Raw genomic sequence first — 22,792 nt, 5'->3', positions numbered from 1 at the left:
TGAATAAGGTTTTTTTTTTTTTTCGCGGTCCTGTTTCCGTCAAATCCTGCGCTCTGATTGGTTGGCGAGCGGGTCCGTATCCTACGATACGGACCCCGGATACGGACCTCTGGCGACTCGCTCGTTCACAACAGCAACAAACAGTCGCATTTTTTGTCAACATTTATTTTCGCATTTCTCAGGAGAATAGCATTAATTTTACAGCATGGATAGCGATAACGACAGTGTTCACAACGAAAGCGAGTTTTACTACCCTGAGGAAGAAGAAATAAGAGAAAACATTTCAGGAGAAAGCTAAAAACCTGTAACTGTTGCTAACGCCGAGCAAAAACATGGCTGAATCCTGAATGACTCCTATTTGTATAAATAGGGGACTACATAGGTGGCAAAATGTAGTTTTTTTTTTCCTGCCATGGAAGTGCACTTGTAAGGAAGCAATTTGCATTACAGCCGTGAGTGAGGATTCAAAATGGCGGCGCGGCTCGGTTTTCCCTTTCGGGCGCTCTCATTTTCTGTTAGAATTTGGTAAAGAAAAAAATAAATATATTATTTACCAGCTTAAGGTCGGTCCGTATGGTGAAATACCGTGACCTCGGCCTTGAATACTGACCTCGGCCCAGAGGGCCTCGCTCAGTACTTTCAAGACCTTGGTCAAGGTATTTCACCATACGGACCTCCCAGCTGGTAAATAACATATATGTATTCGTGCATGTGTCCTGAAAAGTCCAGAACAGTAGGCACTGTATATGATGGTAAATTCTGTGCTGAAGTTAGCTGGCTGGTTGCAGTCGGTCTCTTCTGACCAAGGCTGTCAGTCGCATCATTCCCAAGTTTATGATATGCTAGAATGTGTTAAAAACTAATTTCTGTGGAAATTAAAAAAAAAAGGGCAGATATCAGCATAGAGAAAACTAACTGTTCGAATTAGTGTCAATGGAAAGACCGTTTTGACAAGAAACGTGACATGGAAAAGTAGCCTATTTTGTCACTGAAACTCACGGAGATGGGTGGAGCTGAAGGTTGTACTGCAGCCAACCAGCAAGGGCACTCAACCTGTGGTGGCTTCATTTGTTAGTGGCCATCCGTTGTCCGTGTTTTCTCCAGTCGGTGTTCCAGACTGACTCAAAAGTGAGTCAGAATCTGTAGAGCTGTTTCTGTAAAATGTCCACGCACTTGCGGAAATCAAGGGAAAGAACAGAAAGCCGGGGTGGACAAATCAGTAGCCACCCAAATGAGGATGGGTTCCCTTTTGAGTCTGGTTCCTCTCAAGGTTTCTTCCTCATGTCGTTTGAGGGAGTTTTTCCTTGCCACCGTCCCCACAGGCTTGCTCATTGGGGATAGATTAGGGCAGTGTTTCCCAACCTTTCTTGAGCTATGGCACATATTTTACATTCGAAAAATCCCACGGCACACCACCAAACAAAAAGGTCACAAAAAGTGTATATATATAATGAAATATAATGATCATCTAGTCTCAATTTACTCACAATTTACTTGGTGTGAAACCTGGGCCTGTTTAGTTGAACACAAAGCTGATATACTCGCAGGAATTGAAGAAAGACACACATGAAGATCTTCCTCAACAGCTCTGAGTCACTCTCCTTTTTTAGTTTTTATAGCAGTCATGCTTGAAAAGCCCAGCTCGCATAGATAGGTTGTGGAAAATCACCTTTTTTGCTTTCTTCTGACCTCTACTCATACTAGGGCCTTCATCTGGATCAGAATTTTCTCCAGGACCCAGTTTAGATTGTGTACTTTTTCTTTTCAAATATTTATCTATCGCCATCACCGCTGTCACACCCGAAGCATTACTAATTCTATTGTTTGAATGGCAACAGGTAGATACACAGGTTAATTAGCTACCTGCTGCCATCTAGTGGAAGAGTATTTAATTGTTTTGCCTGTCACTATACGTCGCTGGCATAGACGAACGAAGACAAATTATTTGCAGTAAATAAATTATTTTCAGAACAATTAAGTGAAATTGGATAATTTCCCACGGTACACTTGATGATCTCTCACGGCACACTAATGTGCCGTGGCACAGTGGTTGGGAATCACTGGATTAGGGATAAAATTAGCTCATATTTAAAGTCATTCAAATTCTGTAAAGCTGCTTTGCAACAATGTCTGTTGTTAAAAGTGCTATAGAAATAAACTTGACTTGATTAGCCTCCGGCCCTGTGTGCATGTAAACGGATACATGCTCACCAGGTTTTTGTTTATTTATTTGTTTGAAATCGTTTTTATCTCCATTCACACAAAAACACAATGTCATAAACTGTTGTGTCAAACACCAAGATAAGAGCTACATATTGACAGAGTTGGGAACCAAAACTCGGCCTGAAATAAATAAATGTAATTTTGGTTCTGCTTATCGGTTCTGCGATAACTCTTTATTATTGCAAACAAAGGATATCCGTAGGGGCATCTGTACCTCTCTGCCAGGACCTGTCTGCATCCTGAATACGTCATGCATCAACACAAAAGCGTGTCTATGTGTCGGGATGCGAGCTTGCATGCATGGATAACGGCAGCAGTGTGAAAGATGAACTGCAGTAAACGGCCATGTTTATCTAAACCGCAGTCTCGTTTCATTTGACTTGTGTGTATTTGGGGGGAAATAATACTGAAATGGCCTGTAGGACACTACTACTCAACATTTTCACATGATCCAGAATTCACAGCAGATCCGTAGTGTAGCGAGCGCCATCGTACGGCGCGCATCACCTTATAATGCGTAACTCCAGAGCCCTGCTCATGACACAAAATGTATACATCATGGCCACATTTTACTCATCTGTTTCCACAGTCGCCTTTGTTTTAGTTGAATTGTGGGCACGTTTAAATCAAGGAAACGAACATCTAATTTCTGAGCCCAGGTTATTGTTGTTGACCTTTAAAAATAAATAAATAAATAAATAAATAAAAGCATTTATTTAGTCAGTCAGTTTGACTCTCCGATCTAATTTTAGACCTCATTTAACCTGTTTTTTTGCCCCCCGTTCCAAATAAAATGAACCGTTTTGGAATCGAAACGGAAACAATAAGAACCAGGACCGATGCACAGAAGTGGAATCAGAACCGGTATTGATAAAATTCAAATGACACCAATCCCTAAATATTGAGTGAGTGATTGAGAAAAATGACCATTCATATATGAATGAATATATATATATATATATGGGCTGATGTTTAAAGTGTTCACCTGGATTTTATTCTAGTGTGGTTTGCAGCAGCAGAGCTGTGCATTGAGGAGCAGTACAGTGCAGATCATAATCTCTTCATGAGGATTTAGTAATAAATCAGAGCAAAATCAAATTGCAAATATGTCATTGTGGAACAGAACAATCTGATCAGTAGCCATGATGAACGGAGTCGTCGCGCATTTAAAACAATAAAACCGCGGGTAGCATGCACACAGTGACTGGGATTGAGAATGCTGCTTTTCCCATCTGTCCAAAAACCATCAAATCAGAATTTCAAAATTTCTTCATTTTCAAAAAGTTGTCTTCAAATGCCTTTTTGTGCAGACAGAAGCCCAAAACACAGGAGAGAGAGAATAATGTTTTCAAAAACATTGGCCTACCCTTCTACTTCCCCCATTCTGGTTGGTGTTTACATTCCACCACACGCCAACGTGGAGAAAACACAGCGCGTGCTGGCCAACCAGATACTGAGTGTGGAGCAGACTAACCTGGACTCCCTAGTTATTGTCCTCGTCGACTTTAACCTCAGCCACAAACTACCAAAATACAAACAATTTATTAAATGCCCAACCAGAGAGGAGATGATTTTGGATCACTGCTACACTACAGTCAACAATGCCTGTCATGCTATCCCCTGGTGCTGTACTGGGCCACTCTGGCCATGTCATGGTTCACCTGATTCCTGCATACAGGTAGAAATTAAACCTGTAGTGAGGACATTAAAGATGTGGAGCAATGAGGCTGCGGAGAACCTTCAGGCATGCTTGGACTGTACAAACTGGGATGTGTTTAGGACGGCTACCAATAGTCTGGACGAGTACAGAGGCTGTGTCTTCCTACATCAGCTTCTGTGAGGACTGCTGCATTCAATCACGCACCAGGGTGAGTTACAATAATGACAAACCCTGGTTCACGGATAAGCTCAGACAGCTTGGGTTGCAAAAGGAAGACGCGTTCAGAAGTGGGGATGGGAACAGGTTCAAAGAGTCTAGGAACAGGTTTAGCAAGGCAATGACAAGCTCAACGACTGTACTCTGAGAAACTCCAACCCCAGTTCTCAGCCAACGACTCGACGTCTGTCTGGAAAGGGCTTGGACAGATCACTACATACAAACTTCCAGCCCCCTCCACTCTGTTAACGACTTGCGCCTGGCCAACCAACTGAAAGAGTTCTCCTGCTGCTTTGAAAGACCCCATGACTCCACACTCCAGTTCCAGCCCTCCACCTCTACTACTGCCAGGGCTTCTCTACAACTTCACACCTCGGAGGCCCATCCACCCACCACAGCCTCAACACTCTCCATTCTGGAGAGGGACATCAATAAGCTCTTTAAGAAGCTGAACCCCCACAAAGCAGCAGGTCCCGACTCGGTCTCACGATTTACCCTGAAGCACTGTGCTGATCAGCTGTGTCCGGTGTTCAGACATCAACACGTCACTGAAGACGTGCCAGCCTGCTTCAAGGCCTCCACCATTATCCCAGTCTCCAAAAAGCCAAGGGTCACAGGACTAAATGACTACAGACCAGTTGTCCTGACTTCTGTGGTTATGAAATCCTTTGAGCACCTTGTGCTTTACCATGTCAGAGCCATCACTGACCTGCTTCTGGACCCCATGCAGTTCGCTTACAGGCCCAACAGATCTGCAGACGATGCTGTCAACATGGCTCTTCGTTTCGTTCTCCAGCACCTGGACTCCCCCCGGAGCCTATGCTAGGATCCTGTTTGTGCATTTCACTTCCGCCTTCAACACCATCATCCCGGCTCTTCTGCAGGACAAGCTCTCTCAGCTGAGTGTGCCTGACTCCACCTGCAAGTGGATCACTGACTTCCTGTCTGACAGGAAGCAGCATGTGAAACTGGGAAAACGCGTCTCTGACTCACGAACCATCAGCACCAGAAACAACAACCCAAGTATGCAGGCACCACCACCTCATTGGACTCTTCTCTGAGGATGAGTCTGCCTGCAGGTGGGAGATTGACCATCTGGTGTCCTGGCGCAGGCGGAACAACTTGGAGCTTTATGCTCTAAAGACAGTAGAGATGATTGTAGACTTGAGGAGGAGCTCTGCCACACCCTCCTCCATCACCCTCTTGGACTCACCAGTAACGTCTGTGGAGTATTTTCACTTCCTGGGCACTATAGATGAATGTGGAAATGTACTTGGCAATAAACTTGATTTTAATGCATGTGGCTGTAACCTGGTGAGTTGTGCTCACATTATGATTATTTTTTTTTTTATTGTTGCCAGGCAGATGAGTGACTCATCATGCTGCTGGTATGCTGTATAACGTTGTGGCTGATTAGGTTGAATTTTGATTTCTAATATGACTTTGGCCCTATAATATTCAGTGGTGTGTTCCTGAATCCCCTCATCAGCTGGGACTATAGACATTACTTTCGAGGTAAATTACATTAGCTGCCTATCTGTTGTAATCTACACGATGAGCACACTGGCATAGATTGCAGTACTACAGTGGTGCTTGAAAGTTTGTGAACCCTTTAGAATTTTCTATATTTCTGCATAAATATGACCTAAAACAACACCAGATTTTTACCCAAGTCCTAAAAGTAGATAACGAGAACCCAGTTAAACAAATGAGACAAAAATATTATACTTGGTCATTTATTTATTGAGGAAAATGATCCAATATTACATATCTGTGAGTGGCAAAAGTATGTGAACCTTTGCTTTCAGTATCTGGTGTGACCCCCTTATGCAGCAATAACTGCAACTAAACATTTCCGATAACTGTTGATCAGTCCTGCACACTGGCTTGGAGGAATTTTAGCCCGTTCCTCCGTACAGAACAGCTTCAACTCTGGGACGTTGGTGGGTTTCCTCACATGAACTGCTCGCTTCAGGTCCTTCCACAACATTTGGATTGGATTAAGGTCAGGACTTTGACTTGGCCATTCCAAAACATTAATTTATTCTTCTTTAACCATTCTTTGGTAGAACGACTTGTGTGCTTAGGGTCGTTGTCTTGCTGCATGACCCACCTTCTCTTGAGATTCAGTTCATGGACAGATGTCCTGACATTTTCCTTTAGAATTCGCTGGTATAATTCAGAATTCATTGTTCCATCAATGATGGCAAGCCGTCCTGGCCCAGATGCAGCGAAACAGGCCCAAACCATGATACTACCACCACCATGTTTCACAGATGGGATAAGGTTCTTATGCTGGAATGCAGTGTTTTCCTTTCTCCAAACATAACGCTTCTCATTTAATCCAAAAAGTTCTATTTTGGTTTCATCCGTCCACGAAACATTTTTCCAATAGCCTTCTGGCTTGTCCACGTGATCTTCAGCAAACTGCAGATGGGCAGCAATGTTCTTTTTGGAGAGCAGTGGCTTTCTCCTTGCAATCCTGCCATGCACACCATTGTTCAGTGTTCTCCTGACGGTGTACTCATGAACGTTAACATTAGCCAATGTGAGAGAGGCCTTCAGTTGCTTAGAAGTTACCCTGGGGTCCTTTGTGACCTCGCCGACTATTACACGCCTTGCTCTTGGAGTGATCTTTGTTGGTCAACCACTCCTGGGGAGGCTAACAATGGTCTTGAATTTCCTCCATTTGGACGCAATCTGTCTGACTGTGGATTGGTGGAGTCCAAACTCTTTAGAGATGGTTTTGTAACCTTTTCCAGCCTGATGAGCATCAACAACGCTTTTTCTGAGGTCCTCAGAAATCTCCTTTGTTCGTGCCATGATTCACTTCCACAAACATGTGTTGTGAAGATCAGACTTTGATAGATCCCTGTTCTTTAAATAAAACAGGGTGCCCACTCACACCTGATTGTCATCCCATTGACTGAAAACACCTGACTCGAATTTCACCTTCAAATTAACTGCTAATCCTAGAGGTTCACATACTTTTCCCACTCACAGATATGTAATATTGGATCATTTTCCTCAATAAATAAATGACCAAGTATAATATTTTTGTCTCATTTGTTTAACTAGGTTCTCTTTCTCTACTTTTAGGACTTGAGTGAAAATCTGATGACGTTTTAGGTCATATTTACGCAGAAATATAGAAAATTCTAAAGGGGTCACAAACTTTCAAGCACCACTGTAGAATGAAGGCGGTCCTGAGTGGCACAACAGAAGTGTTTGCCTTATCCAGAGACCCAGGTTCAAAACCTGATGAGGGAGCTGGCATACGCTCTGCTCTGTAAATTACAGCGACGCGGGCCAATTACGTGAGGATGACGATGTACGAGCAGCAGCTCAAGAAAATGTGGGTGGCTGGCATCGCATGCCTTCTGGTTGGTAGCTGTCGTGTGATGGGGCACAGCTGTCTAGCAGGTGGAAATTGGCCGTTGGGGGGGAATCTATAAAAAGAATGAAGGCTGAATCTTTGAGAGCTGATCTGTTTGAGGAGTGCGCACAGATGGTGAGACAGACTAAAGGAATAAAGCATCACTCTCTTTATGTAGAGATAAAGTAAGAGCTAAATCATCAGGTAATGTAGGTTCAGTGAGACTTTAAGACATGTCTTAAGATCGACGAAATAAGTCAGACATTTTGTCTAATTATCCAAACACGCCTCTAACTTTGAGGTCCATGCGAATATTTTCGCCGAGGCTTTGTGATTGCACCAGTTATTTCCAAAGCAGTGTGTTAATCAGGAGCACGGCACATTGACGTTCTTGAGAACTCTTTTTTCCGCTAAATTTGGATGGCTTTGAAAGTCGAGCTATTAGTTTATGTAGCGATTAAACCGAAGGATAAACGATTTGCAGCGCAGCAGCTGCTAACATGGTTGTAGTCTGAATTGCCTGCAGTTTAATCAATTGAAAGCAGTAACGTGAAGCGAGTTTGCCCAGGGAGCGATGGCCAGAGGTTATTTGTTACTGGACTTCCTCGGGGAGACCGAAAACCCGCTTTATTTGTGTGTTCAGCTGCTGAAATTGGCCCCCAGACTGCACCGTAACAGCCGTCTCAACTCATTCAGTGTGATTTCATGCCGAGCTGCTTTGCGTCGGAGTTGACGCTCACATCTACAGCACTTTGGAGTTTTATTTTATTTAAAAACCCCACTGTCTTCTCTCTCTGTCTCTCTCCCCTTCAGTCGACTCCACTACACCTGGCAGCGGGATACAACAGAGTCCGAATCGTCCAGCTCCTCCTGCAGCATGGTGCTGATGTGCACGCAAAGGACAAGGGGTAGATATCACGACACTCACCTTCATTCTACATGAAAAAAAAAAAATCAGATTGAAATTGCGACACGAGAAAGTGATCCAGACGTGAGAATGTTTTAATATGAAATTTCTGATGACTAAACAAGCAGACTCTGCTCATTGAAGATCTATTAATCTCGGTGAGCCTGTACCATAGCTTCAAGGTGTTCAGCATGTTTTGTGCGTACTGTCGACTTTCTGTTAGCTCGAACCAGTCTGGTCGGTTTGTTCCTTTGACCTTTTCTCATCAAGTAGCTGGTGAGTGTATTGTTCCGAAGAAAACTGGTCGCAGAATCATCAGATCTCGATTCTGAGTCGAGCCCCGATTCATCATGCAGCCCTTTGTATACGCACGCAGGTATCTAATATAAAGGCTGTGCAATACACGCACGTTGTTATTCTGATTCGTCCGTTTTGCCAGTGAACAGGTTAAGTGGTGATTTAAATCTGGTCACGCAGCGCATGAAAAGTGAACCTTTGAAGCAATAAGAACTCTTTACCAGCAAAGCGGCTTCAGGGCGATTTATTATGCACTGACGTCTTGCTCCAGGAAAATATATTTAGTTTGTTACATTTACTGTTTGTATCAACCCTGTTAAACGAAATTAGAGGATTGGTCTGACTCATTTCCCCATCATCACATCTCGAGTGCGTGTACATTCGGGCTGGATGATCATCTCGGCAAGAATTATAAACGTATTCTTTCTTAGGAAAACGAATATTTGAAACAAACAGGATGAAGTTGTGCGTGTGGAGGTTTTTGGGGATTCCTTCCCCTGTTATCATCCGTCAAGGATTAGAACCGATTATCATAATCTACGTTCCTTTTTGTTTCTTCAGTCATCAGATGACGTTTTTTGTCCATCTAAACTCGGTGCTGATGAATATCGGTCACCTGTTTATTGCAGGCCCGACTTCCGTTTTGTTTTATCCTCCTAAGGCCCAAGCTGTTTTTTTTTTTTTTACATGCATTTTTTATTTCTCTTTGCTATTTGGGCTTATTAGAACCTGATCAGAATAAAAACTAAGCATCATCTTTTGATAAGATGTACTTTTAGAGAAAAAGTATGTCCACATATGTGGATTCTTGTTCCGAATTTCCATAAAGTGCTGTCCACGCATGTGACCGCTAAGCCCTAGGAGGCACGTTTGTCGGATTTTGTGCAATAAGGTCCTTCCTGTGCATAAAATATCGCGTCATCTCCATCACTGGCTCATTTCCCATAATCTGTCCTGGATTATTAGCCGTAGGGCATGATGATGAGACCTACCAAACCTACACGCGACAGTGAGCGCAGTCAGAGCATTTGCTAGCCAGATATTTATGTCCGTATACAGATTGTGTTAACGTGAGGTGTAAACGGGGCTGTTTGTTTTAATGCCTGGGTTGTAAAGTGGAAATGGAAATGTTGGGGGTTTCCCTCTGTGTTCTCTCTTCTGCTCAGTGGCCTCGTCCCTCTTCACAACGCCTGCTCTTACGGCCACTACGAAGTCACGGAGCTGTTGCTTAAGGTAAGAAACACACACACACTAACGTCACTCAGAAATACAAAACAGTCTCAAGCACTGTAAATTTTTTTTCATACAAACTTATGTTATCGATTTCTGTTTTGTGACTTCGATATTATCAAGTCAGTCCGAAAACATTTTTAAGAGTCCCAAGCGTTCGTTTTCCAGCACAAAATGAAATGTTGCAGGGATCTGAGCAGCATATTGCATATGGTAAGAGACCACTTTTTCAGATTAAAAAAAAAAGAAACCCTAATGAAGGCTACTGGGTTTTGGTGCAAAATTAAATAGTTCGACTAGTATCGTGCCTTTCTCACACCCAAGGTCGCTTTACAATTCGCACTCGAGATCAGATGGCTCGTAAACGAGCTGCTGTGGTCTTTTTGAAAGCACACCACTTTCTGCGATCTTGTGCCATCCTTGATGCCTCCGCCAAGCTTTTTTGTGTCCACTTAGTGATGTCTTGTTGCCACGTTTGTAGGGGTGTCGACCCCTTCGTCTCTTTCCAGGTGCTTTTCCTTGGACGATGACTTTCTCTCTAGTCTTTCATGTCAGACGGCATGGCTGAAAAAACCCCGTCTTTCTTTTCGCAGTTCGTTCTCGGAGCATCATCTTGGTATTCAGCGTTTCTAGAACCCAAACACTGGTTCGATGCTCTCTCCATGAGGTTCTAAGCAAGCATCTGTATGCCCACATCTCAAATGCATCCATCACCTTGTCAATTTGCTTGGTCATTGCCCGTGATTCGCATCTGTAGGTGGCAATAGCAGATCCGGTTTGCTCTGATAATTTTGAGCTTTAAGTTGTTACTACAAATTACCAAAAAAAAAAAAAACAACCAAATCAAAAAAGGGTCAGGATGTAGTTCTAGTGACGTACCGTAGCTACCCCCAGTCTGCCCAAAAGGTGCGCGAAAGTAAGTGCCGCACGGAGCGCTGGACAACGCCAATGTTAAAAGAGCAACGAGCTCACTGCAGTCCATAGCAAGGAGCACAGGCATCACCCATGGCACACCAAGACTTGAAGGAAACCGACGCCCAAAACTGGGTCCAGAGCTTCACCACAGCCGGCAGACAAAACTTTCAAACATCAAACTATACAAACACAAAAAAACGAAAAACTCCAGTGAGAAGCGGTAACCAAAATGCGCACAGCGTACTCTCAACCGCAGACGTAAACGGGGGAAAAAAATGAAGCAAGTGTGACAAAGTGTCCCGAAGAACTGTGTCTGGTTCTGTAAGATACTCAGTCAATCCTGCAGCTCATTTCCTTATAAAGCTGCACTCATTGTACCCAAGACGATGACTTTTTTTTTTTTTTAATGCAAAGGGTCGCCTCGTGCCAAATATTGACTTTGTTTCATTTATCATGGCTTACTGTTTATAGTATTTTTTTTCAATGTTGAAACATTTAATTTCATTATTTTCAGCCATTTTTGGTCTCCAGCATTTCTTTACATGTCTGTAAAGAAATGCTTTTACAAATCTCAAAAACTGATATTGTATTCACAATAGAACATAGACAACATATCAAATGTCGAAAGTGAGACATTTTGAAATTTCATGCCAAATATTGGCTCATTTGAAATTTCATGACAGCAACACATCTCAAAAAAGTTGGGACAGGGGCAATAAGAGGCTGGAAAAGTTAAAGGTACAAAAAAGGAACAGCTGGAGGACCAAATTGCAACTCATTAGGTCAATTGGCAATAGGTCATTAACATGACTGGGTATAAAAAGAGCATCTTGGAGTGGCAGCGGCTCTCAGAAGTAAAGATGGGAAGAGGATCACCAATCCCCCTAATTCTGCGCCGACAAATAGTGGAGCAATATCAGAAAGGAGTTCGACAGTGTAAAATTGCAAAGAGTTTGAACATATCATCTACAGTGCATAATATCATCAAAAGATTCAGAGAATCTGGAAGAATCTCTGTGCGTAAGGGTCAAGGCCGGAAAACCATACTGGGTGCCCGTGATCTTCGGGCCCTTAGATGGCACTGCATCACATACAGGCATGCTTCTGTACTGGAAATCACAAAATGTGCTCAGGAATATTTCCAGAGAACATTATCTGTGAACACAATTCACCGTGCCATCCGCCGTTGCCAGCTAAAACTCTATAGTTCAAAGAAGAAGCCGTATCTAAACACGATCCAGAAGCGCAGACGTCTTCTCTGGGCCAAGGCTCATTTAAAATGGACTGTGGCAAAGTGGAAAACTGTTCTGTGGTCAGACGAATCAAAATTTGAAGTTCTTTATGGAAATCAGGGACGCCGTGTCATTCGGACTAAAGAGGAGAAGGACGACCCAAGTTGTTATCGGCGCTCAGTTCAGAAGCCTGCATCTCTGATGGTATGGGGTTGCATTAGTGCGTGTGGCATGGGCAGCTTACACATCTGGAAAGACACCATCAATGCTGAAAGGTATATCCAGATTCTAGAGCAACATATGCTCCCATCCAGACAACGTCTCTTTCAGGGAAGACCTTGCATTTTCCAACATGACAATGCCAAACCACATACTGCATCAATTACAGCATCATGGCTGCGTAGAAGAAGGGTCCGGGTACTGAACTGGCCAGCCTGCAGTCCAGATCTTTCACCCATAGAAAACATGTGGCGCATCATAAAACGGAAGATACGACAAAAAAGACCTAAGACAGTTGAGCAACTAGAATCCTACATTAGGCAAGAATGGGTTAACATTCCTATCCCTAAACTTGAGCAACTTGTCTCCTCAGTCCCCAGACGTTTACAGACTGTTGTAAAGAGAAAAGGGGATGTCTCACAGTGGGAAACATGGCCTTGTCCCAACTTTTTTGAGATGTGTTGTTGGCATGAAATTTAAAATCACCTAATTTTTCTCTTTAAATGATGCATTTTCTCAGTTTAAACATTTGATATGTCATCTATGTTCTATTCTGAATAAAATATGGAATTTTGAAACTTCCACATCATTGCATTCCGTTTTTATTTACAATTTGTACTTTGTCCCAACTTTTTTGGAATCGGGGTTGTACATAATACTGTGTTTTTTTCACAGTACAAATCCTGCGCTCTGATTGGCTGGCGAGCGGGTCTGTATTCTACGGTACGGACCCCGGTTACGGACCTCTGGCGACTCGCTCGTTCACAACAACAAACATAGTAGCATTTTTTGTCAACATTTATCTTTTTTTTTAAAAATAAGATTTATTTATAAGGTTATCAAAAATCTTATAAATTTTTGCCAGCATTTCTCAGGAGAATAGCATTAATTTTACAGCATGGATAGCGCTAACGACAGTGTTCACAGCGAAAGCGAGTTTTACTCCCCTGAGGAAGAAGAAATAAAAGAAAACATTTCAGGAGAAAGCTAAAAACCTCTAACTTGCTAACGCCGAGCAAAAACATGGCTGAATCCTGAATGACTCCTATTTGTATAAATAGGGGACTACATAGGCGGCAAAATGTAGTTTTTTTCCTGCCATGGAAGTGCACTTGTATACCGAGGAGGAAGCCATTTGCATTACAGCCGTGAATGAGGATTCAAAATGGCGGCTTGGCTCGGTTTTCCCTTTCGGGCGCTCTCGTTTTCTGTTAGAATTTGGTAAAGAAAAAAAATAAATATATTATTTACCAGCTTAAGGTCGGTCCGTATGGTGAAATACCGTGACCTCGGCCTTGAATACGGACCTCGGCCCAGAGGGCCTCGCTCAATACTTTCAAGACCTCGGTCACGGTATTTCACCATACGGACCTCCCAGCTGGTAAATAGTGTATGTGTGTGTATATATATATATATATATATATATATATATATATATATATATATATATATATTGTGTGTGTGTGTGTGTGTGTATGTATATATATATATATATATATATATATATACACTGAGTGCAGAATTATTAGGCAAGTGAGTATTTTGACCACAACATCCTTTTAATGCATGTTGTCCCACTCCAAGCTGTTTAGGCTTGAAAGCCTACTACCAATTAAGTATATCAGGTGCTGTGCATCTGTGTAATGAGAGGGGGTGTGGTCTAATGACATCAACACCCTATATCAGGTGTGCATAATTATTAGGCAACCTCTTTTCCTCTGGCAAAATGAGTCAGAAGAGAGATCTGACAGACTTTGAAAAGTATAAAATTGTGAGATGTCTTGCAGACGGATGCAGCACTCTTGAAATTGCGAAGATGTTGAAACGTGATCACCGAACAATCAAGCGTTTCATTGCAAATAGTCAACAGGGTCGAAAGAAGCGTGTGGGGAAAAAAAAGGCGCAAAATAACTGCACATGATCTGCGGAAAATCAAGCGTGAAGCTAACAAGCAGCCATTAGCATCCAGTTCTGCCATATTCCAGAGTTGCAACATTCCTGGAGTGTCAAAGAGTACAAGGTGTGCAATACTGAGGGACATGGCCAAGGTAAGGAAGGCTGAAAAACGACCACCACTGAGTAAGGCACACAAGATAAAACGTTAAGACTGGGCCAAGAAATATCTTAAGACTGATTTTTCTAAGGTGCTGTGGTCTGATGAGATGAGAGTGACTCTTGATGGGCCAGATGAATGGGCCTGTGGCTGGATCAGTAATGGGCACAGAGCTCCACTCCGACTCGGACGCCAGCAAGGTGGAGGTGGAGTACTGCTATGGGCTGGTATCATCAAAGACGAGCTTGTTGGACCTTTTTGAGTTGAGGATGGACTCAAACTCAACTCCCAGACCTACTGCCAGTTCCTGGAAGAAACCTTCAAGCAGTGGTATAGGAAAAAGTCAGCATCTTTCAAGAAGAACATGATTTTCATGCAGGATAACGCTCCATCTCATGCGTCCAAATACTCCACTGCGTGGCTAGCCAGTAAAGGTCTGAAAGGTGAAAAAAATAATGACATGGCCCCCTTGTTCACCTGACCTAAACCCCATAGAGAACCTGTGGTCCATTATAAAATGTGAGGTCTACAAAGAGGGAAAACAGTACACCTCTCTGAACAGCGTCTGGGAGGCCGTGGTTGCTGCTGCACACAATGTTGGTCGTGAACAGATAAAGAAATTGACAGAATCTATGGATGGAAGGCTTTTGAGCGTCCTCATGAAGAAGGGTGGCTATATTGGTCACTGATTTTGTTTTTGTTTTGTGTTTGAATGTCAGATATGTTTATTTGCAAATCTGGAGTTGTCATATCAGTGTACCTGGTGAAAATAAATAAGTGAAATGGCTACACATTTGGTTTTTATTAAGTTGCCTAATAATTCTGCACAGTGAAAGTTACCTGAACACATACATATTCTCCTAAAATGGCCAAAACTAAAAACACCCCACTCTAACTTCCATACATATTCAGCTTTGATATTTATGAGTCTTTTTGTTTGATTGAGAACATAGTTGTTGTTCAATAATAAAACTAATCCTCAAAAATACAACTTGCCTAATAATTCTGCACTCCGTGTGTATATATATATATATATATATATATATATATATATATAAATATAAAATAATGTATGTGTGTATATGTGTGTGTGTGTGTGTATGTCTATATAAAAAACACAAATTGGAATACTGGTCACCTCATAAGCACGTAATACAGACAGGTCAGTAGCTATTTTGGCATCAACAAAGTTATTTTTGCTGTTTAGCCCAATATATAGGATGTTCAGTTTAATTTACAGCTAAATCGGGTCAACAGTGTAGGAATTACCCCACTATATAGACGGAATGTGGTCCTTTTCAGGGGAGCAAATGTAATTGGACATAATTAGAAATGAAGTTGATATTTTTAATAGTTGGTTGCCTGACTGATGACTGCCTGAAGTCTGGAACCCAGAGACATCGGCAGACTTTGGGTTTCTTTCCTGGCGATGCTCTGCCAGGCCTTTACTGCAGCGGTCTTCGGTTCCTGCTTGTTGTTGTGGTGTTTCGCCTTCAGCAAGTGGAACACGTGCTCAGTTCAATTCAGGTCAGGTGATTGCCTTGGCCATTGTAGAGCATTCTCCTCATTTCCCTTTAAAAAAGGCTTGTTGCTTTTGAACTATGCTTCGGGTCTGCCTGATCTCTGAAGCGCTCCAGTGAGTTTCGAGACATTTGGCTGAATCTTAGCAGATAATATATACTGTAGCTCTGTACACTTGAGAATTCATCTTGCTGCTTTTGTCAGCAGTCACATCAATACATGCAAGGGAATCTGTTCCATTGGCAGCCATACTGTACCTGCTGACACCATAAGATGAAGTGGTATGCCTCGGATCATGAGCAGTTCCTTCCCTTCTCATATATATATATATATATATATATATATATATATATATATATATATAATTTTTTTTTAATCCCCTGCTGGCTGAAAGGCCTGAAGAGGGATTGTGTCGTGGTGATGTCTGTCCCAGAGAGGGTGCTCACCTTCTGAAATCAACTCGTCTCACAATTTTTGGAGGAATTTCACCAAACTTGGCACGATACTTTTGTTATATGTCGGTAATACGCATATTGCAATTTCGTTCACTTCAGTCACATTTTACCAGAGTTACAGCCCTTTGTTAAATTAGAATTTGGCAATTTCATGAGGGTGTACGTTCTTCTGAAATCAACTCCTCTTACAATTTGTGGAGGAATTTCACCAAACTTGGCAGAAGGCTTTGTTATATGACAGTTATACACATATTGAAATTTGGATTCATTTGGGCAAATTTGACCAGAGTTCTGCCCTTGATTATTAACAAACTTGTACTTTAGCAGTTTCATCAAGGTGTGCTTGCTTTCTGAAATCAACTTCCCTCACGGTTTTTATCCCCCGCTGGCCGAAAGGCCCAAAGGGGGATTGTGTTGGAGCAACATCTGTTTATCCGTCTGTCCCGGGAAGGGTACTCACCTTCTGAAATCAACTCCTCTGTCAATTTTTGGAGGAATTTCACGGAACTTGGCAGGATATTTTGTTATATGTCGTTTATACGCATATTGCAATTTCGTTCAGTGCAGTCGCATTTTACCAGAGTTATGGCTGAGTTGCGAGCGGGGGATATTGTGCTCTCCAAGCACTCTTGTTTTTCCTGTTCTCATTATTTGTCAATAAAAAAGTGACAGATCTCAATTTTAAAAGCAATTGAATTCTTAATCTTGAAAATTAAAGAGCAGTGCGTTCATAGTATCGAAATATTAGTCTGGAAACCACACACCTGTATTATTTGTTTGTTTGTTTGGGGCCCTGTTTTCTCATCTCAGTGGGCCCAGATATTTACGAGGATTGAAATCGATCCGGTATTGAGTTAGAACACTATAACCGCAAAAGAGCAATAAAATGTAATTTGACGCGGAAAAGCAACCACGTCAAAGTAAACCGCTGACAGGCTCATAAAGTGTTCTAATGTTTCCAAAAGGAATCCTTTGCATCTTGTCAGACACTCCTTCATATTGTCTTAATCAGCTAAATATTCATGCATTACCTTGGATTTAGACTTCTTGACAAATTCTGCGTGACTTCTACCTCTGAGAGCCCATCAGTGACAAAAACGCACGGTTTAGTTTGATTCGGGTGTTTGCCCCATAGAATTGCATTGCAGAGTTTCCCATACATAGACCATTGTGTGGTGCAGCGCCACAATGGATTCCTATCGCCACACAATCAGACTCGCGATTTTGAAGAAAAAAAAAATTCCATTGCGTATCATTCCATTCATTCATAGTGCTCTTTCTCCTCGTTCGCCCACGCGCACACCCCCCCACACACAGAGACGGAGGGGCGTGTACACAGGCCTGCCGTTGCGCATATACCAGGACTGCAAGTAGGCCTGTTAGGCTAATTAAAAATAACGCAGCCTTCCCGATTCGCCTTCCGACCCCTTATTTTAAAAGGTAACCTACGTCGTGCTCGTGATGAGCTTTATCATAGCCTTCTTGGCTTACAGGAAACGGACATCCCTGAGTCAGGCTATAAACCAATTTTGATGCATACAGTAGCAGCTTGACGCGAGGAACCGGCCTTATTGCATTATCCCGTTTATCCCGCTTCAGCATTCATGCAAGTTTATTAACAATGGCTTGACATTCACAATAAATAAGGATTTCCCACTAGCCTAAATAAAACGTTATACTCGCAGGGATGCCTAGTTGATGCTGTCTGAAGCATAAAATCTGAATATTTTAAGAAACATCTTTATTAGCGCCCTGTGATGACCTGGCGACTTGTCCAGGGTGTACCCTGCCTTTCGCCTGTAGTCAGCTGGGATAGGCTCCAGCTTGCCTGCGACTCTGTAGAACAGGATAAAGTGGCTACAGATAATGAGATGAGATCTTTATTAGCTTTATTGGCGAAGTAGAATTGCGAGCGGGATTTCTCAGCTATGACTAGGGTAAGCACATAGAAATTCAGTATTCCTTTGTATGTTTGTTTGATGTAATAGAAATTTTTAGTGCTTTGATGAAGAAAATGTACTTTTTTATCCAAAGATTAAAACAGACCTCAGGAATAGGCTCCAGGGGGAACACCTGGCAGCCTGCTTACGAATCTCCATGAATGGTCCCGAACCCAATGACTTCCCTTACGATAGGGCACTTGAGTTTTTTTTTTTTTCAGGAAGCCACACAGAATTAAATGTTCTGATAGGGCATGCATGCTTTGCACCAATTAGGGTAATGCTTTTTCATTATTGTTAGTTGCCTTGGTGTTACCTTAAGTGGTTTTTTACATCTAATTATGATATTTTATTATTATTTTGTTGTTACATTATACTATTTATTTCATTTTAGTATTGGTTGAGGTAAGTGTTGAGTTCAATATTTTAAATAAAAACCTCTAGCTTGTTTTTTGCAATTTATTCCTTGAATGTCAACTAAAGAATGATTGAAAGATTGTCGGCAAAAAGGCAAAAAACTAAGGTAAAAACTAAACTTCAATTTTGGTGAGTAATTTTCATAAATTTAAAAGACAGGTTTTCCACCAGCATCAAGCCCAGCAAACTAATGGCCTGCCCTGTAATGTAAAGTTGGGTCGAGGAATGAAACCAGGCAGGGTTCTGGTAAAAATTGTTTTAGCTATCTTCTCTTAAAGAACTTAAAAGAATTTAGATTGAACTGAATAATCTCAAATGCTTCTTGTCGCTTTAAAATAGTCCCAGCAAGTGACTCTGAAGAAAAATACTCTGTTTGAACACCGCCCACTGTAAACACTTTGCATACACCCCAATGACCGACTCCACCGACCGCCACGACACCACCGCGCACGATTCCCTCATCAGCACAGTGGAGCACCACAAATTGCTACCTGGTCTGTGGGAAACACTGCATTGTATTGCCATTTTGCAGTTGCTGGTTATAGTGTTCCAACTCAACAATGGACTGATTGCAAGCATTTTTGTCCTGAGTAAATATTCGGACCCAAAGAGATGGGAAAATGGGGTCCAGGGGAAAAAACATCCCAACGTTTTCCTTGAACATCCCCAGAACTCAAGTTATCTTTTTTTTTTCCAGTGTTCAGAGTATCATGTTTTCAAATCCAGGTTTAAAAAAAAAAGTCTGTGTGTTAAAATGTGTTTGTGTTCACAATTTCAGATCAAGTAATTCAGTTTTCAGAAAGTCAGAAACCTGTGTTCAAGGTGCTGATTTCAGTGCTCAAATAGGCCATTTGCAGGAATTGGTCACGTGTCAATTTTCCCCATCGCATTAAGCCCGTGGTGGGCAAGCTAACTTGACATTCCTTGACCAACCATAAGAGTTTGGCTGGCGATGCAAAGCGATCCATTTCTAGAATAGCTGTTTTTACCTTTTCTAATGCCCCGAATTTTCGTGTGTACTTGGAAAAAGTTTGTGGTTTTAACTTCTGTTGTAAGTTAAAGCAAATCGCTGGCCATAAAAGAGAGTTTTTTGGACTCAAGTCGGTCGCCGCCGAAAGAAATTCACGTGCGAAATGGCGGATTTCTCAGGTATGTTTATAACTTATAATTTCTCCTTTTCTGCCTTTTATCATTCGCTTAATGTGTGAAGATTGTTGAAAATAAATAGAGATATCTGTAGGTGTGTTTTTAGCCGATAAGAAGCAGATTTATTCCCCAGCGATTCGCTTTAACTTACGACAGAAGTTAAAACCACAAACTTTTTCCAAGTGCAAACGAAAATTCAGGTAAAAAAAAGACAGTAGAAAAGGTAAAAACAGCTATTCTAGAAATGGATCGCTTCGCATCGCCAGTCAAACTCTCATGGTTGGTCAAGGAATGTCAAGTTAGCTTGCCCACCACGGGCTTAATGCAATGGGGAAAATTGACACGTGACCAATTCCTGCAAATGGCCTATTCAGGGTGCAGAATTCAACACGCACAAAAAAGAATCAAGTTGAACCTCTGAGCGACTCGAGGCTCGGCAAAGGCAGTGGAGCCTGGAGTGTGTTGTGCCATTTTGTATCTCCTGCCGTCCACTCTTGAGAGCATGCATCGATCTCACTGTATCAGCAGAACACTGCGAAGGCCATCATGGATTTGAATCAGATTAATAAAGGAATGTCTGCTCATTTAATTTTATAACGAGCTTTGTTCATGTCCAAATATCGATCTGTGTATAATATCTGCATGTGTCCAACCCTGAAGTACTGAAAGTACAAATTGTGAGTCAGTAGAAAACATGAGGGAAGACTGTCAGCTCAAGCTGACCTGATACGACCTAAAACATGGTAGCCGCTGGATCTTAAAAGTCTTAAAAAAGTCTTATATTTAATATTCCAAAATTAAGGCCTTAAAAAGTCTTAAATTGCTTTGCCCAAGTCTTAATTTTTTAAACAAAGGTCTTAAATTTACTCATACTATTCTACGATGTGAAAACGTGGGTTTTGCGTAACATCAGTGAATTTCTTGGAGTATGCGCAAAGAAAGGAACAATATTGATACATTTTCGCGCCGGCGCAATCGTCGGAGTCCGTGGTGGAGAGGAGACTCCGCGAATCGCAGCATGGGGAAGTGTCGTTTTAATCAGCAGTGGCTTTCAGATGAAAGATATCGTGATTGGGTGAGGGAGGTTCCTGGAAGCGACGTTGAAGCAAGATGCTGTGTTTGTCGAAAGACCTTCAAGTTGTCCACTATAGGTCATTTCGCTTTAGAGTCTCACATGAAGAGCTCAAAGCACATTGCATCTGCCCTCCACCGCCACCAGCCCATCGCTCAGTTCTGCACGGTTCAATCTCCGAATGCACCTGGAGTTGGCACTAGCACCACTGTCGAACGTCAGCAGCATCAGCCAAGCCAGACATCATCGGCAAGGCTAGCAACAACACAAGGGCCGAGCAGTGGCATGATGGGTGTCGGTGGAACCCTGACACTTCGGGCAGAGGTGCTCTGGATTTTAAAAACAATTACGGAACACCACTCGTACAGCTCGAATGAGGGCATAAGCGAACTCTTTAAGGCTGTGTTCCCAGACTCGGAAGTCGCTACAACATTCTCCTGTGGAAAAAACAAAACGTCTTACATAACAAAATTCGGTCTTGCTTGTCTTGAATGTGAAGATTTGACAAGCAATGCACTTAATGACTTTTAAGTATATAACTTTTATAATAAAAGTATTTTTACTTGAAACATTTGTCATGATTGGGAATTTGATCTGGTGTTCTACGACCGCATAATGGCTGCGATGTAGGTCTTAATTCTCATTTAAGTGGTCTTAAAAAGGTCTTAAATTTATGGTGGTCAAACCTGGGGAAACCCTGTAAAATCACAAGGCATCTTTTTCTTATTTGATGGTTAAGGAATAAACGCTTGCAGGCATGCTGCGAGAGGAAAATGATCAATCATGGGGTGGTGGGAGGAAGTCAACACTCCGGGGTTGATGATTTTCCTATAAAAACAATATTCAGCTCTAAACAGTTGTTCCCTTGCCAGCATTAACCCCCCCCCCCTTTTTTTGGGGGGGGGGAGTTAATTCTTGGGTTTCACGTGACGTCACATCCACCTCATTAGTTATTCAGAACTTTAGCTGGTGGTCTACCAAAGCTCAGTTGACAAAGCGTTTGTATGGAGAAGGTGCATTGCTCGCGTGAAAAATGCCTTACGCTTGCGTTGTTTTAGGTTCGAATCGATCAAACCGTGAAACTAATAAGTTTCTTCAGGGTTCCCCGTGAACTAATAAAAAAGGGTGAATGAACACAGGATTTCACAAAAAGACGTCGAGAAAGGTGGCTTTTGAGCCTCTCACTGAAATCGAAGCATGCTCGAGTTTGCAGTGATCACTTGGTGAAAGGTTTGTATCTCCCTCTCAGCTCTCCTTAGTGTTTTCCAAGCATTTTTCTTGCTACATGTCGTTATTTTACGGTACTTTTCTTAGTCACAAAGCGCTAAAGTCCCCAGCGGTTTCTTTGTTTACTCCTCACAAAGTCCATATGCATGAAGGTCGCGACAAAATTCTTCCCCAGCTGTACAGTTACAATGCGCCGTGATCACTTCTCCGTCTTGTTTAACTAAGATCCAGGTCTTTAAAGCAATAGTTTGGGATTTTTGACATGAATCTGTATGGCATCCCTGTCTACAGTGTCGTGCAAATACACTGACTTACCCCCGACAGCATCCTGTGAGTCCAGTTCTTGTCCAGTTTTGGTCCAGACGAAAGTAGTCCGGCAAGTTTGTTGGGGTCACGAAAGTAAAACGTTTTTCTTCTCAAAACAGTACGTGTTCAAAAGAGTGATATATTTGCATCACAAAACCGTTGCCAAATAAAAAGTCAGACCTCGCAATTATTTGGCGCTATATTTTGTCTCCGTCGGTATCACTGCGCGCTGTCATGTTGACATCTGCGCAGGAATCAACACCTTTCCCATTGTTTGGCAGTGATTAGGAGTTCAGATCAGCGGCGCTAACAAGCTAATTTGAGAGCAAGAACAGCGACAAATTTATCACCTTCTATCACCTATACAATAATATATTTGT

The 22,792-nt window shown here is 42.2% G+C and overlaps 1 protein-coding gene across 2 annotated transcripts in view; it reads left to right on the top strand.

Annotated features, from left to right (window-relative positions):
• The window catches only part of tnksa (tankyrase, TRF1-interacting ankyrin-related ADP-ribose polymerase a), a 429,478-nt gene that overhangs the window by 281,926 nt on the left and 124,760 nt on the right, over positions 1 to 22,792 (top strand). For both annotated transcript variants that reach the window (XM_060935943.1, XM_060935942.1), the window contains exons 6-7: positions 8,289 to 8,383; positions 9,846 to 9,912. In XM_060935943.1, the coding sequence (XP_060791926.1) occupies positions 8,289 to 8,383; positions 9,846 to 9,912 (162 nt within the window). The remainder of the gene's footprint in view (positions 1 to 8,288; positions 8,384 to 9,845; positions 9,913 to 22,792) is intronic.

The sequence above is a fragment of the Neoarius graeffei genome, chromosome 12, assembly GCF_027579695.1.
Source record: "Neoarius graeffei isolate fNeoGra1 chromosome 12, fNeoGra1.pri, whole genome shotgun sequence".
Lineage (NCBI taxonomy): Eukaryota > Metazoa > Chordata > Actinopteri > Siluriformes > Ariidae > Neoarius > Neoarius graeffei.
Note: the sequence above shows the minus strand (reverse complement) of the source record. Positions and strands in the feature narration are given on the sequence as shown.